The sequence below is a fragment of the Anopheles aquasalis genome, chromosome 2 (assembly GCF_943734665.1).
Source record: "Anopheles aquasalis chromosome 2, idAnoAquaMG_Q_19, whole genome shotgun sequence".
Lineage (NCBI taxonomy): Eukaryota > Metazoa > Arthropoda > Insecta > Diptera > Culicidae > Anopheles > Anopheles aquasalis.
The window spans coordinates 17,942,534-17,959,362 of record NC_064877.1 but is presented as its reverse complement, the minus strand read 5'-3'; the positions used below and the strand labels follow the sequence as shown (position 1 = coordinate 17,959,362).

General features: G+C 53.1%; 1 protein-coding gene across 4 annotated transcripts in view; it reads left to right on the top strand.

The window, feature by feature from the left end:
* Positions 1–16,829, top strand: part of LOC126571124 (elongation of very long chain fatty acids protein AAEL008004) — a 37,007-nt gene that overhangs the window by 13,446 nt on the left and 6,732 nt on the right. The window contains exons 3-6 of one of the 4 annotated variants that reach the window (XM_050229406.1): positions 9,971–10,130; positions 13,134–13,216; positions 15,441–15,548; positions 16,581–16,661. In XM_050229406.1, coding sequence (XP_050085363.1) covers positions 10,073–10,130; positions 13,134–13,216; positions 15,441–15,548; positions 16,581–16,661 — 330 coding nt within the window. In that variant the 5' untranslated portion in view covers positions 9,971–10,072. Of the gene's footprint in view, positions 1–5,007; positions 5,287–9,970; positions 10,131–13,133; positions 13,217–15,440; positions 15,549–16,580; positions 16,662–16,829 lie in introns of those variants that run through there. The other 3 variants (XM_050229404.1, XM_050229405.1, XM_050229403.1) reach the window with 3 other exon arrangements.

Here is a 16,829-nt window from a genome sequence, read left to right as displayed (position 1 = left end):
GCCGACCTAAAGCCTGTCCATTACTGTAAGAGAACCGAACTGGTAGATGGAAGGCCTGTACGGCTTGATGCTGAGCTGTGCTTCAACCTTGATCGGAATGTAAACAGAGCACTCAGAGCACCGCAGATAGAGCCTAAAGCTCGCGGTGGTCAATGCCTTTGCATCGCATTCATCGGGCGCAGTCATCGATCCTTCTCGAACAGAACTGATCAGATTAGAAATCGGAGGGAAACCCCCGATACCGGCCAGAATGCAGAACTGTCTCGGACACAGGAAACAAGTCGGAACAACTGGTTGGAATCCGTCTCAGGGCAATCCAGCTCCTAGTGACGAAAATAGCGCGAACAGGTTATCGTCGATGCTGCCGAAAGCGACGCTGGTTTTATGACAACTTGATTGGCCTTCGGGTGGGGTTTTGGGCTTCCTTCACGAGAACCTTCACGAAACGGGCCCCAATCCGGAATCGCTGCTCGCGTGGCCCCAGCCCCGGGAATTGCGGTGCGGTAGAAGAACGCCGCGAATAAAGCGGGCTAGCCAAACGAAAACGGCCATCAATATTCAAGAGCTGATCGGTTGTCGGTTGTCTGAATCATCCACGGCGTGACTTGAGGACCAGGTTTCCTTTGTCACCCCATCTTTCGTCAGTCGAAGCTCATCTTCGTTCAATCGCTCATGACGCGACGATCGATTATCGAACATTAATGGTGCGCCGGATGTAGGTTAAGGGAAGTGGAGCATACTCCCATCAGCACCGGCGATGGCGAAGGAAATGGCGTGGAACGGCGTGCTGCGTTTCGGTCGCCTATCGTCTGCTGCTGAAGGAATGCTTTCGGGGCGGGAGGGGGGTGGGGGGCGCTGTAAGGGGTTGAAGGGTGCATACCAATGGGGGTTCAACAAGACGCAGTGCGCCGCGGGAAAGATAGTCACTCAGTTTGTCAGTGTCATCCCCTTGTCTGCCTGCCTAGTATTCGATGAGGGCGATGAGACAGAGAGAGGGTTGATGGTGTCTCGGCACGTAAACGTTGCCATCCTCCTGGGGGGGGGGGGGGGGGGGGGGGGTTGGCGTGCGACCGGTAACGCATATCAAATAGTTCACGCGCCCGTTTACGCTGGTACACACGCCACTCGCACGTACACAAGCACACAAGCACATTCTTGCTCGCCATTTTCTATCCACCACATCCCGTATTTGCCTACGACGGGGGCCGGGACCGGGGTTTGGACCGGAACCCCAGGGAGGAGGGGATAGATAAGCGCGCGAGCAAAGCAAAGTGAACGAACGAGAAACCAAACATGGTCGCTGCACGCGACTAGCTGTGACGGTGCGGCGTCGACACACCTTAGAGCACCAGGGTAGATGATGATGGTGATGGAAGCTCACTGCTTCTGCTTTTGGATCTACGAGAGCAGAGTAAAGGAGTTTTGCTAAGAAAAAAGTGTCACTCAAACGCCTTCATTAAGCTGTACTTAGACATCGACCATCGAGGGCAATGAGAGGCGCATCTCACTGAACTCAACCTACTAACCCTCACAAGCAGCTCGCAGCAATCGGTGTCATCAGCCACAAAAGGGAACGTATGAGGTGAGACCTCTATGACCTACGTTGCCTGCTCGCGTGCTTTGTTGTGTGTTTCCCCCCCAAACTTATGAGATGCCCACCATATTGCCCAGTACCAGAAGCGAATACCCTGGAGTGCGTAAGATGTTGGGCTGTTTTCAGCTGTCTCTTCGACAGCTTTGGTGACTCCGTATTCAAGGGTCGATTGCGTCGCAGACGATCGGCAATCGCAGCTCGGTCGTGGTGCTCGACTTGTTTTGGGCTTGGGGTTGTTAGACCTGCTCGACGCATGCTTTGTGTCACACCGTCAGCTCATAACCAGAGGAGTGGAATAGCGGTTGTTACATGGAATGCGGTCGTTGGCCGTTTCGTATTCGTTTTCCCTACGCTATATCTGACTTGTTGAGGTCGATCCATGATCTTCAATGTAGTGGAAATGGTTCTAAAGTTGTGTACTAAACTGGTACTGTACTACATTCCACCACGGCCTACTACTACTGCTGCTGCTGCTGCTGCTGCTGTTGCTTGGACCTCATCGTAATCGTAAGAATCGGCGTAGAGGAAGCACGCGCGCCCCCTGCCTTTGAGGTCTCGCGCTTTAAAGAGCAACAGAGCCGAGACCTACTAACCGCGTTCATGAAAGTAAAAGTACATCCCACCTGAAACCAGCAGCGAGACTCAACTGGCCGCTCAACAAGTTTTGGGCGACCACCTAACGACACACATACGCACACACGCGTGTACGCACTCCGGAGGAGCTATCTTCTCCCTCTAAACTGGTCAACTGGTGTGGCCCCGGCCGGTGAGTGAAACCAAACCCCTTTCTTTTCCTTCGGAGCTTTCGGTTTCTGTTTCGAAGTGTGCGAAGCAGTTCCCCAGCGACGGGATCCCGACGGATCTGTTTCTTCGGGCAGGCGGACAGGCTAGCAGGTGAAGCAATTGGCCCCGAAAAAGAAACGGGATTCATGGTTACGCGATCGCGTGCCCCTCGATCGATGATCGCCGGTGAACAACTCGGCAGCGCTGGCAACGGTGATAAAAGGCGGAAATTGTGCGAGGCGATCGGTAGAAATTGTTTCACAAACAGATCGCAACAGATCGTGTGTTTTGTTTGCTGGCAAAGGCTGCTCCTGAAGGATTCCAATCTCTAATCCATGGCCGTCTAAACAGCACGAAAGAATCCTTCGAAAGGCATCCGGACAAAGGGCAGCATACCGTCCATCCTTTCCGTCAGGCTTCAGTCGCTGGTGGCTTCACGGCACACGGCGCGGCACCACATGGCATGGCATTAATCATCTGGGTTGCACGTTGCATCGGCACCCCTCGAGAGCTGCATTGCGCGATTGGAGGAGGAGGAGGAGGCGGCGCAGCATATAATCGTTGCGCCGTGATGATGACCTTGACGATTGACGATGCGGTACGCAGGGTGCGGCGGCCTAGGCGCGGGTAAGGGGCCCTCCCCCCGAAGGCCCTAGGGCCCCTGTCAGCGACCGCCACGACGTCCACCCCGTGGTTGCGTTGTGTAATGTCATTTTGTTTTATTATTCAACGGACGCAGCTTTCGACGCAGCTTTCGGGGCGCGGTGGTGGTGCGCCGGATTTTGTGCGTTGCGTTTCATGAGTATTTGTATTTGATTGCTGGGGGAAGGGGGGGGGGGTGGGGGGGCGCTTTGTTGTTTTGGGGGAGAGAAGCATAGAGGCTGCCAATAGCCGCTGGCCGCTGGAACGCTGCTTAGACATCGCTCGCCATCGTCGCGGTCGTCGTCATCCATCCATCCGTTCGTTCGTTCGTCCGGCACTGGACTGGAGCGTGGTGGAGGGAGGTGGTGGAATCTGCTCCTAGTCCGTCGAAGGTGAAACATGAGGAAACCGGTGTTCACGTGCGCGTGTGTGCGTCAACGACGGAACCGTCGTCGTCGTCGTCGTCGTCGTCGTCGCCGTGCTTGCTCAATAACCAAAAATAAAACAAAACCCCCCCCAAAACCTGGCGGAGGCCGGCCAACCAACCAACCAATCGGCCAGGTGAGGCAAAACAAGCTCGCTGGTTGCTTATCCGGACGCAAACAGGCTGGCTGGCTGACTGGCTGGCTGGCTGGTTGAGTTGACTAGCGTATCGCTAGTAGTAGTCGTCATCATCGTCGTCGCCAAAAGAGCTACCACCAACACACACGATTGATGAGCGGCGAGCAAGTTGCGAGCATCGCGGCGGAATGTGTGATTCAAAGGTCTCGTGAAAATGTCTCATATATTTATATATACCTGCATAAGCAATAGCCGCGCGTTGTGTCCGCCACCACCGCAGCCACCAGTACCACCCCTCTCGCCCAGTCGGCTCGGTGAAGAAGACTGCCTGGAATGCGTGTGCTGTTGTTGTTGTTGCTGTTGTTGTTGGGTCACTTTGGCTATATAGTGGAATGGTTGCTCAACGCACACCCCAAAGGTGTCAATTAGGCATTTTCTTCGTTGACAAACTCCTCAACTCCCTGGCCAATCGCTTGCATATTGGAATTGCTTGCTTGGCCCCGTCGCCCGATGACGGTGAGGTTTCGATTTCGCTTGCTGCGGGCTCGGATTTGGTCACAAATGAGTTGCCATAATATTTATGGCAACCAATTTAGACAGATGATGCACTTAGCAGCGGCAACAGCAGCAGCAGCAGCTGCTCGCGCACACGATCTTAGTACACTGTGCAGCTCGTTTGCTCGTTGTTACCTTTGTTGCTCAGTGCAGTTGTGGAACTGGGGCGCGACCTCAGTTCTCCATTCCTCGTCAATTTGTTGTGTCTCTCTGTAGTACTAGGCTACGCAGATGTTGCATCTAGCAGCAAAACAGGTAAAGAGGATAGTTACTTCCGAACTAAATCATCTACTAGAGGTTAGGGTCCCGCTATTCCGGTGGTGGTTCGTTGAATGCAGATTGCACTTTGATCGTGATCGGTACTCAGCAAACGCCCCCTTTGCTCTCTTCGTGTCGCCGGTTGCTGACGTTCGTTTTTAGCACTTCCATCCTGCCCACCAACCCCCGCCCCGCCCTTCCACTCGCGGTCTAGTTCGATGGTGACTTTCCTAATCGTTTGCCCCCCAAAAATCTAGTCGCCTCCGGTTGTGTGTGCGTCAGGAAGGTGGTGGAAGGGGAATTGGGAAGGCGACCTGGCACAGAAACCGAGACCACCAGCCGACCAGCCAGCCGACCAACACCAACGATACGCGGAGAGAGGGGATTTGAGGTGCTGCACCATCCCCCACTACCCCGCGTGCTAAACCGAGACCGAAGTGAGCGCGAATTGCGTGAGCATTTCGGTTTACACGCGGCAGGTCGGCGCGACCCATTCGTGCCCGATCGTATCTTCGCGGTCGTCGTCATCGTCGTCGTCGTCGCTGCAGCAACAGTCTACAGTCATCAGGTTGGTTGCCCCTTGCGGCTGCCAGTAACGTTTAGTAAACGGTTGATTGTCATCGCGCTCGGTTCTCAAACGCGCAGCCCGCGCCTGTGTTCGGTTTTATCGGTAGTCGAAGGCAAAGCCAAGGAGACGCTTCTAGTGCCGCGTGCGGGAAAGTGAAGTGGAGGGGCGGAAATTCCTCATTCCCCCTTGTTCCTCCAAAACACAGAGGACTTCTTAGCAACAAATTGCGGGAAAAGCTCACGGCTCACGGCCCAAAAAAAAAAACCAGTAACGCCAACGACGGCCAAAAAGACGAAGGAGAAGAACGTTGGCCCCGTGTACTGCGGTGAGTTCTGAGAGTGTGGTTTTATGGCTCAGCGGTACAGCTCAGTGGTTAATGGTTTACGGTTGCTGTTCATGGTTTTAGTGTGTTTTGAGCGGGGCTGGTTTTTTTTTCTGTTATTCCAAGTTCTGTTTTGATTCCGATGGACATTCGGCGGCGATTCTTGATTCGTGCTCTGGATGGTGGATTCTGTGCATTGCCCACGCCGGTGCACACCTGTCTGTGGATTTAATGCACCCACGTTCACACGGACTGTTCACTGGTTACTGTGTGGTGCGCCCAATTGTGAGCTACCAGGTGACAACCAACTAAAAACTGCAGTGACTTGCGCCGTAGTGTCAGGGAATCCATAATTATCATCCGTGGAATAGCAGCAGCAGCTACTTCATAGCCTACTAAGGGCTCGAAACTCTCTCTCTCTCTCTTTCTGTCTGGCCTACTGGATAACGCCGAAAATCAAAGTTTATTTGTCTCGCAGCGCTACCCAGAGTGATCGGAGCAGGCCGAGCAGGGCAGGTGTCGAGCGCGCGCGTCCTGATTAGTCTGGCACACAAGAGCACGCGCCCGCTGGCGATCGCCCGCTATTACACAACTTCCGACGCTGTTGACACACACTCAACACCCATTTTTGCATACCACCACGCACACTAGATCGCTCTATCGGAACGCTTTTATCGGGAGAGAGGGAGGAAGGAAGGGAGTGCAGACTTCGAATCCCCCGGCCAGTCGCGGCATGGATTAGCATGGTCTTCGACGATGACGGAGCGAAGTTTGGAGGGTGACAGTGATGGGTGTGACCCACCACGGGCTGTGACATCCTCCTCCACATCAGGATGTCTTCTTCCCCACCGTAGTCGCCGTGTTTGGCATTCTCCCTTATCACCGGCTCGCTACAGACCAGCTCAGGGAGCGGAGGGCGACTGCGAATCCTCTTCATCGTGTCTGCTAGCAGAACCCCGAGCTTGTGTCCAGCAGGCAGTAGATAAGGGGGGAGGAGAAGAACGGAAACGAGGGAAGGAAATGTACTGCCCGGTGTGCTGGTGCAGGGTCTTAGCGTTATCAGCTTTTTGGGGTGCGAGGTTTGCACCTTCGCTGACACATCAGCTTTGCTTCCGAGCCGCCCTAAAAATATGTAGGCCATCAGGAGGGAGAAGGGTTTTCGTCCGGGTACAACATGGTGCTCTGGCCATTTCCCCTTCCCAGGCTTAGGTATCGATAAGGCGGACGGCGATCGGTCTCCTCGCACATTACGAAGACGTCGGTGAATCCGTCAAAGAAGCGTGATTCATGCGTTGCGCTTCATCCTCTTATCTTTAATCTTTTTTCCTATTCGTCTTCTTCTTCTGCTGCTGCTGCTGCTGTTGCCTGGCTCCAAATTAGGATGTTACGTCGCTCGTTCGCTCGCTCGCTCACTGTCTGACGCTAATAGCCCCGTCGTATATCAAATCAGCGCTCCAGCGAGCTCGGTCGACCGTTTTAGTTGTGACCGATACCGGGGGCGCGATGGGATGATTCGTCATTACCTCGTTATTCTCCGCCTCTTCTCTTCCCCTATAATCTCGATCCCTGCCGGGGCTCTACGGTGGCCTCGGTGGAGTTTACCCTTTGAAGTACCTACCGTCAGCTGCTGACTGCTGCTCCTGATTCCGCAAAATAACACTAGCAGCAGCAGCAGCAGCAGCAGGGCGCAACATGCTTTATTATGCTGATAAAAGGCTTTTGCGGTGTTTGCTGATCAACTGGCGCGCTCGCTCGCTCGCTCGCTCCGTCGCTTAGCGCGTGGGCTTGGCTCGTGGCCTCGCTGCCTGCCTGCCTCCCTAGTGTTGCCAGCAGCACAGGGTTTTTCGGGGGGACTGGCCACGTTGATGATCAAGCGTAAAGTGAAGCAACCTCCAAGCTAGGCCAAAGAGGGTGGCCGCCGATGGCCGGCAGGTGGCGTGGACGGTTTTGTGTTGAGTGGAACCGTCGGAACCACCGTCGGCAAACGGGGGCCCCGCAATCTGGGGCAGGTTACACATTTGGCCGCCGGTTATATTGGCCGCCGTGTTGTAGTAGTAATGGCGTCCCCCTGGCGGACAATCGATCGCTGGTCGGTTGGATTGCGATCGGTTGGTTGGAGGTCCAATTTGTTGTTTTTGTTGCTCTCTTTTTTTTTACGATCCAATCTCGTTCGCTTGGTGGCTTGATCGCCTGCATGTCTGGTCAGCGTTTTCGAGGTGTCGACGACGAGAGCGCCACCACCGTTCAATAGATGATCGAATTTGAAAGGTGAGCGCGGTCCGCAGCGCATACCCGGGCACTAGTGGACCATTGCCTCATCGCTCATCGATCTGCCCTCGATGATCCATTTGTGAGATGAGTGTGTGCGTGCGTATGTGTGTACCGGTCTGGCACGTGCATCTCTCTCTCTAGTCCATCGACTGCGTCCAGTGGTGCTTATGTAACGTATGATGAAGTGGCCAGCCAGCCAGTGTCCTCTCTCGAGCGAATAGTCTGTCCGGATCGGTAGAACTTACAGCTTCTGCTTCGAAATTGTCCGTGATCTGCATCATGATTCACGTAGATGCTCTTCATGAACCTGGAACGACCGAATCCTAAAGAGAAGTAAAATTTTTCGACCGAAAATGTGACCAAACAGAAGTTGTCGGTGAGCATAGTTGGCAAAAGATGACGCACGCACGCCCCAGTACGCCACGAAACCTCTCTCTTTCGCTCTCCCCAAGGGAACTATAAATACACACCAGATTCATGTCGTGTCGGAGCGCGCTACGACCAAGATCGACCAAGCGCGATCTACATAGTCAGCGGCAGCGACGGCGATTGAGCGTTTCCTCCGTTTACGACCGTCGCTTGGGGAGTTTCAGCCAAGGGAGAGGCGGGGGACGCTGAATTCCCCGATGGCCGGATGCACGGGTGTGTGCCGTGCCGTTGACATTAACCTCGAATCCGCTTCTGATTGAGATTCGCATTCGATTAACACCGGAGGTCATACTGTCGATGTTGCGATGCTGCTGCTGCAATGCTTGTGCCTCTGTGTCGGTGTCACATGCTTCTCGTTGTAGCAGCAGCAGCAGCAGCAGTGCATTCCAACAGGGCAACGGAGCACGTGCTTCGATGACCCAAGACGACGGCGACGGCGGCGTTGCAGCTCAGTCCCTTCCGTCAGGCATGATGTCATGCTCGCCGTCGTTATGCTCGTTTCGATACCAAAGGGGAGGAAACTCCGTTCCATCCGCTCCGGTCTCTCTCTCAAGTGGACGCAGGCGAATAGTCGAAGAAGATTACTCCAACGTGCCCGATCACGTGCAGCATGGTCCCGGTTCCGTTCGGTCACAAAGGGAGGGCGGAGAGTGGTTGTCGAGTGCGGTACTGCTAGTATTACATCATACGTCGGCTCTCGTGTTGCCCTCTTGCTCATTCGTTCCTCCCTCAGTTGTACACAGTCCCGTTCCCGTGTATCCGATTGTTGGATTTTTGGCGGGCAGTCACCACCATTGTGTACTAGTGTGCGTGCCCTTGTGTTTGTGAAGAGCACAGCACCATCCTCTTCCAAGTGCCTTTGGTGAACGTGATAAGCAGCCGACCTGACTGAGCCCTGAGGTCGGACTTGCGCTGGACTTTTGCTGGACTTTTGCTGGACTGGACTGACTGGCGCCCTGGTTCCGTTCACGCTCACTCCGTCATGTTGAGTTACTGTTGGACTCCAGTTCGGAAAAGTAGCGGAGCATTGCTGTGCTGTGTGAGCGCCCGGTAGAAAGGATCAATTTCCGGGTTCCCCGTGGCCGTGGCGGAGAGTAGAACGCTGCTCGCAACCGTGTGTTCGAGGGGTGCCGATGTGTCCTAATTGATAAGAGCAGGCGCCTGCTGGCCGCACAACGCCCAACGCCCAATGCAACGAATGGAGAGAGCGAGAGAGAGAGAGAGAGAGAGAGACAGAGGCAATGAATGAGTGAGCAACAGATTAGAACAGCTCGCGAGCTCTGTTCCCCGGGTTTTTCCTGACGCTAAAGAATGAACGAACTGCGGTGGAATCGATAGAGAATCGCGGCCACATTCGCGTCGTCGTTGTTTGTTGATCCTTTGAGCGCAGGAAGCGAGGGTACGCGAGGGGCCTGGTCGCGTTGTTTGCTATCGCGATAGCAAGCACCAGGAAACAATGAAAACATGCGTCCGAAAGGACCTTTCCGAACGAATGAAGTGCTTCAGGTTGCACCCTACTTTTTCACTCCCCCCCCTCTCTCTCTCTCTCTCTCTCTCTCTCTCTCTCTCTCTCGCTCCCTCCCTAGGTGTGTTGCGCCAACTCGCGAGGAAATGAAGTTTTCGATTAATAATCGATGACGGGGCGGGCCGGACCGTGCCGGGCGCTGGCACCTCGGTGCGAGGTGCCTCGAATCGAATTACCTTGGAGTGCCTTCCGTCCGTGACGGGGCACGGGAATACACATGACACAGGCTCCGGGCCCGGTTGCGGTGCCCACTTTGAAATTGAGTTCGTGCACGGTTCGTGATGAGACACAGGGGCCTTGGGGACCCCCCCCCGGTCCGGTCCATCGTCGACGGCTGTCAGCAACCGATCGACTCCTGTCGTCGCTCGCCAGTCGGCCTGCCGTTCGATTACATTCGATAATCAAATTATCACATTTTTAATTTCTTTTCTTCTTCCTTTTCCCATCCCTCTTCTTTTGCAGCGTAGCGCGTAGCCCAAACCCTGTAGAAGGAGCAACAGCAGCAGCTAGCAGTGTGTTACGTTCGTTCGCCGCGCACAAGCAAACCGCACAAAACCACACAAAATGGCCTTAATTATGAAATACATCGACAGTATGCATCACTACATGGATAAGTTCGGAGGTAAGCATTCAGCGGTCTGTTTGGTGTGGTGATTGCCTGTTGCGAATGCATCTCATTGCGATGGAGAAACAGCTTTGTGATGGCTTTAGACACGGAGTATAAAAGTTAATACTTGCGAACGTGCTTCCTCTAAGCTATTCTGTGATAACATAGTCAATTGACTTCAAATCAGTGTCCAACACAGAGCATTCCTCAAGAAGGTTAGAAGAGGTCCATATTCTATTACTGGCTGTTTACTTCTAGGTATAGAATTGCTAGTAAAGATACCAGGTTTAGATTTGTAAAATATTTAATTGAAGATTAAACCACATCTTCAATTAAATATTTTCAGAAAGAGGCCTGGAATAGACCTGAAATTAGAATTGATATTATCAAGTTATCTGCTTCATTAACGAAGATAGCTACAAAGTAGTAGAGAAGGAAGATAGATCCTGTATAAAACAAGATGCACTTAGACTTAAAACGACAGATTTTGTGTCTGAAAAGGTGTAGCGAGCTTCGCAATTTAATTGCATTAGTGGCGATGACCCTGGTACCGGTTCTCTCTCAGATCGCCTGTTAACGACATTCCTCCGTGTACTCCGTGTGCTGGCCTGAACGCTACACACCTCGACGCCTGGTCAATGGCCACCGAACCAGAGACCAGTGGCCGAGGCGAGAAGGCATCGGCATATTAATGATGTCGCTAAAACTCCTCTACAACCTCCACACAGACCTCCAGTGGACAGAATTTCGCCCAGAAAATTCCCGCCCCCGGGGAGGGAACAATTGAATATGCATCAGGGCGCTAGGCACTGCACTTGCAACCGACCGACTGGCTAGACATGCGTTGTGTCGTGATCGAACGCAGTAGAATTTAAAGCTTCTCTTCGGTCACTCTCTCCCTCTCTCTTTGTTTTCGTTTCTATCGAAAACAATCGATCGAGTCAGTGACGGAAGCGTTGATTGAACTGCTCGCTCGCTGTATCCGGTTTTGGAGTTCCCAATCGATGCACTTACTACAATGCAATGCTAGAAAGAGAGAGAGAGAGAGAGCGATGGGCTGGAGGTCTTTAACTTGCCGTATCAGGTCATAGTACCTCCCTCGGTCTGCGGTGCATTAACCTTGTCCCATGCACTTAACCTTTGGTGCAGTGCGCAGTAAGCAATCCAAATGCGGTAGGCCAGGTGCGGTTGTTTAATGCACCCTTAAGGGGTGTTTTGCCCGGTCAACAACCCGTCCTGTTACCATTAATTAGATCGAAACCAGAGCGGAAGGGGAGGAAGGTCGCGCATGCTAAATGGTGTTTTTGTAACGGAGCTGAATGGAAAAGTACCTTTAAACGCTCCACCACCAATCAGCCCTTCCGCGAAATGGAGGCGCATGGAGACGCATGGAGACGCATGGTGGTGAGTTGTTTGGAAAGGGTTCCCGGGGGGTGTCTGGGGTCGGTGCAACAATGGAAGATTCCCTGGATTCATTAGAAGGAATTCTCCACTCCATTCCCCGTCGAGTGTCGTCGTGAATAATATTTTCACCTCGTCATTATCATCATCATTATTATCGATGATATTGTGACGAGGGGTGGCTGTCGTTTGCTCCAAAGGGAATATAAATCGAGTGCAGGCTAGTGGAAAAATACTGCATGCCCTCCCGGGGCATGATCGACGGTGGTGATCTAGCTGATTCTCTGGAAGCCGGTTCTCTGAGCGACTTTCGAAATCCGTGACGCACGACTGACGCATTGGAATGCGCATTCTGATCTGCCCGGAAGCAAGAGGCCTGCCAGGGTTTTGCCTGGCGCGTGATGCGTTTAATGTAATTGCTAATGAAAAGCAGTTAGTTGTGCAAAACTGTTGGGCCGCGCGCCGTGATTAAACAACCACAAAGCACGCCTCCAGTAGGCCGTGAGGCCGTCCACAGCCGGTTCAAAGCGTTGTAGCAGACTCTGACATAAGACGCAGATCCTGCGATGACAGCATCGACAGCAGCAAGCAGCTGATCAAGTCCTCTGTCCATTGACTAATGACAAAACAAACCAGCCAGCCAGGCGATTGCGCGCGCCAACTGTTTGAGCTTCCGTTTAGCACCTAATTTTCTCTTTTTCCCTCGACGAGGAACCGGCGGTATCGATATCGATAATGTCGTTCCCGCTTGCTTTGTGTGTCAATGCGCCCTCCCCGTTCCCGCCTGCCGGCAGACACTCAGCGCCTGATGAACTTTGACCAAACGAGAAGCAAACGAGTAGTGTCTGTTAAAGGTCGACCGCCGTATCGACAGCCGTAACGATGTGAATGACAAGCGAGCGGCGTTGTCATCGCGCGGGCTAGGGCGACCTCGTGCTCGAGCATTCCCACGCCTAATGCTCCGCTACGGTCATTACGCGCCCACAAGTGGCAGTGCTGCAGGGGCACATTAATGTTGTATTTGGGACGGCTCGCACCTTGTCGGACGAGGACGTTTTGATCGTACTTCGGTGCTTCGCGCTTCTTTACCTTTCTGGTGTATCGTTCACACCATCATCGTTATAATGATGAATTGTGCTTTTGTTTAGCAATTGTTTGTTTTTCATTCTTTTGTAGTTCTTCTTTAAGTGCTAATTTTGAGGTTATGTTTTGTTGTTTGGATTTAATTGAACAAATTACTGCTTTTTCATACAATTATTGTTGTACGACCAAGCGTCACGATCAATCAAACACTTTGCAACGATGAATGCGATGTTTAGGAGAAGAAGAAACACTCCACGATGACCGATAAGCTGTGGCAAACATCGTACACAAATTTAACAAAACAAGATATCGATCAAGATCGCGCAAAACCACCTCGAAATCGCTCTTAGTTGGGCTAGTGAATCGATCAAGCTGTTCGAACTCTTTCTGTTAGGATCGCTTTCAATATCTTCTCCTGCCTAGTCCTACATTTTCTGACCAGAGCGTGTCCTTTGATGCTGTGATCGTTCGTGATAAATCCACATTCGATGTCTCATTCCGGCGTTTCCTTCTTTTTTTTCTCTCTCATTCCAGATCCCCGGACGAAAGATTGGCCCCTGATGTCGTCGCCGCTCCCAACCCTAGCGCTATGTTTAGGATATGTGTACTTAGTCAAAGTGAGTATAACAACGTCGCAACAACACAACACAATCCCCATCGCTACACGCTATCAAAATGGTTGACATTCAAATGTCGAAAAGCGCCACTCGATCTCGTCCGCACAGAAATCGAAGGTGCGAAGGATGTTTGGATTACGGCTTGGGGATTCATCCTTGATCACTTCGGCTGCTGCTGTTTGTTTCAAGTCGAGAGTTTTTTTTTTCGAGCCGAACGTGGTCGCTGCCGTGGTCGGGGTCACCGGGACACATCAGAAGTCTCCGGTCTCAGGGTCGACGATCAGTTCAGTCCAAAGTTTGCCGGAGCGGAGCGGAGCTACTAATAACTGGTTTTGCTGCGGCCATCGTCTCGCTCTTTTAGGTTATGATTTCTAAATCATAACCTCTCCCCCGTTGCACTAAGCGTCCCTAGTGCCTAGAAGCGACTAATGTTGCTAATGGCGGTGCTGCTGCTGTTGCTGTTGCTCTTCACAAGGCGCATCTTCACTCGTATGTCGCGTGGTCGTGGACGCTCGATCGATTTCTCAATCCGTTGGCGACGACGATGACAACGTCGAGTTGTGGCTGGTTGTCGGGCACGCACGCTACTGAGCTTCTGTGCTGCGGGCGTCAGTTCAGTCGTCGAAGATCGAAACCAAACTGCTGGAGAGTAGACATTCAAAACCGCAAAACCGTGAGCCTCACGGGTGATCATGTCGATGATGGTTTGATTTACCGATGATGCCGGTGTGGGGGTCAGCGTCGTTGGCGACGCATCGGCCCAGGCCCGGCAAAGTGTCGAAAGAGTCTCGGAATCGAAGTCGGAGGCCGATCATAACGATCAGTGCCAGCGCCCCCGGACACCCAGGTCCCAAGTGGCCCCGGCCTGAGGCCCGAGCTTTGACCAACGCGACCAGGACCGGTTGGTGGGGGTGTGGGGGGGGGGGGGGGGTATGGGGAGTGGCATAGACCGCCTACGATGTGGCAATGTGACCGATCCGAGCGCGCCTTGCACGCTGGTGCATGAGGTGAATTCGGTAGTAATGTCCACCTTCCACGCCCTCTCCCTCCCTGCGCTGGAGTTGGTGCAACATGGTGCCAGCGCGCGCCAACGCGACCTAGAGAGACCACCTGACCACCTGACCGGAGCTAGCTAACCCTCGCTCGCTAGCCCTCTCTCTGCACGGACCGGTGGGGTCAGCTGTTTGCATGCCAACTCCTTCGATCTCTCTCTCTCTCTCTCTCTTCCTAAGTGGTCAACGATCGTGTGTGACACGTGCGCGTGTGTGCCAGAGGTTCGTCACTTGACCACCCCTTTGGTGGTTACGCAATACGAAACCACCCCCCCGAAAATCAATAATGCGGACGCGGTGCGTGTGTTGCGGTGGTGAGCATTTTTTTTGGAATTTCACTTTACATACCCCACCATCACCACCACCCAAACCCCAACCCCTGATCGATGCATCAGTTTTGAAAATGAAAATTCAACCTTCATCGTCACCACCACCACGATCATGATTTGATGATCAAGACGACCTACTTCTTCACGGTGATCGATTCACCATCCAGCCAGCACCACCACCACCACCAGTACCCGTTGGCGCCATGCATACCAACCGTGTAATGCAAGTCGAAATGCGTCCAAATTACATTTTCACGGCATCGGCGTCCACGATCACGTCTCGCGGGTGCGGCACGGAGGGAGGTTTGAAAGTGAAACACGCGCACCGGCGCTGGTGGTGGTCAGGTGGCGAGAAAGCATGGTGAAACAGCATAAACTCGGTTAAGGTTAGATTATCTAACAGCGAACAGCCCGGCCTGACCTTAACCGGACCGGATTTAATGCTGCTCGGTGGTGCTCGGTGGTGCTCAGCGGTGCTGTCACGCGTTTGCTTGCCCGCTGATAGTGTTAGTGGCGCACACGAGCTGAAACAACTGGAGGCCCTTCGCCCGCAAAGGGCCGGGTTTTTGGTGAATGGATAATAATGGAGGGAATGGATCCGGCCAGCGAGCTTTTAGGGCTCGTGAGAAGGGGGCACGACCCACGGCTCGGATTACCACCACCGTCCGCTGGTAATGGGCCAGCTAATGGGCTAATCCGGTCGCGTATCGTGTGAATGGCTGATTAGTAGCGATCCGATCCATGCGATCAGTCGCGATCGCACTTCCACGCTCAATTTGCGATTTACCTGAACACAGAATTATGTTTTTGCTAATGACAGTTTTGCCTCACCTTTCGTTACAGGTTCTGGGTCCTAGGCTAATGGAAAACCGTAAACCGTTCCAGCTCAAAAACACCCTCATAGTGTACAACTTCATCCAAGTCGTATTCAGTGCCTGGCTGTTCTATGAGGTAGAGTACGGTGGAATCGTGCCACCAACAAACACACACGGAACACAGAACACGAAACACGAAACACGAACAAACAGAAGACTTCTTTCAGCCACTCAGACGACACGCAAAAAAAAAACACACACAAGACACGCACCCGCGGTGCACGAAGCGGTACAGTTAGCCCACCGAATTGGTAGTCCCGGACTGGCCAATCATGTCAATGGCCTGAGATCTGCGGAAGGATGCAGACCTAGTGTGAGGCCTTGCCAAAAGCCTTGGCACTCTGCATCCTTGATCAGGGGAGGGTTCATTCAGATTTGTTGCCGCTTTTTCTCTGTTATTTCCCGGTTCCCGGTTCTCTGCCGGTTTCGATACCGGAGGAACACCAGGGAGGCCAGCGTGGGTATATGGGGCGACCGACCTGCCACGACCGTCTGCCGGTCATCGCCCGTTTATAGGTCAATTGTCCCACTCTAGGCAGTAGTGTTGGTGTTGGTATTGTCCATTACTTCGCGGCCTTTCACTTTTTTGTTTGGCCGTTGATACACACCGTAACTGACATTGCGCATCGTCGCCACCATCATCGACTCCAAGGAGTGCAAGGGAAGATTTAAGTTGACGAAGAAGAAGAGGAAGAAGAGGAAGAAGAAGAAGAAGAAGCAAAAGAGGAAGAAGCCGAAGTGCATCGTAAAATACCATAACCGATCGGCCGAAAAACCAGCGCGTTTCCTGCTTCTAGAGCTCCAGCGTCCAGGGCAGTGCCACATCGAGGACAAAAGTGAAAGGAGTCGTTGTGCGGCGCAGAGCAGCACCACTCGGACTCGAACTTGGATCATCGGCCAGCCACCCCTTCTTCCTTGCCTGCTGCCTGCCCTTCTGATTTATCCTTTATTCTCTCCTTTTTGCATCTTTTTTTTTCTTATTCGCTTTCGTGCCTCTCGCGCTTCGCATCGGCGCATCGCATCCGGCGCACACGCAACTGGCCTGCATGTATCTCCAACCCTTCTTCCCCCCACCATACACACCAACACACACATACGCCACGTACAGTGTCTGATGGGCGGATGGTGGGACACGTACAGTTTCCGCTGCCAGCCAGTCGATCATGGTACCACCGGACAAGCGATGAGAGTAAGTGCCCGTAGTCCGCCGTTGACCCCCCGCCCGTGTATTCCATGCCACCCACCCCCAAAAACCCACCCCACCGATGTAGTCTCAAAGGAGTCCCCCCCAAGAGTCGCGTCGTATCCGGCACCAGAATATCCCGGAAACTCCCTCCTGTTTCTTGCCGCAATCGTG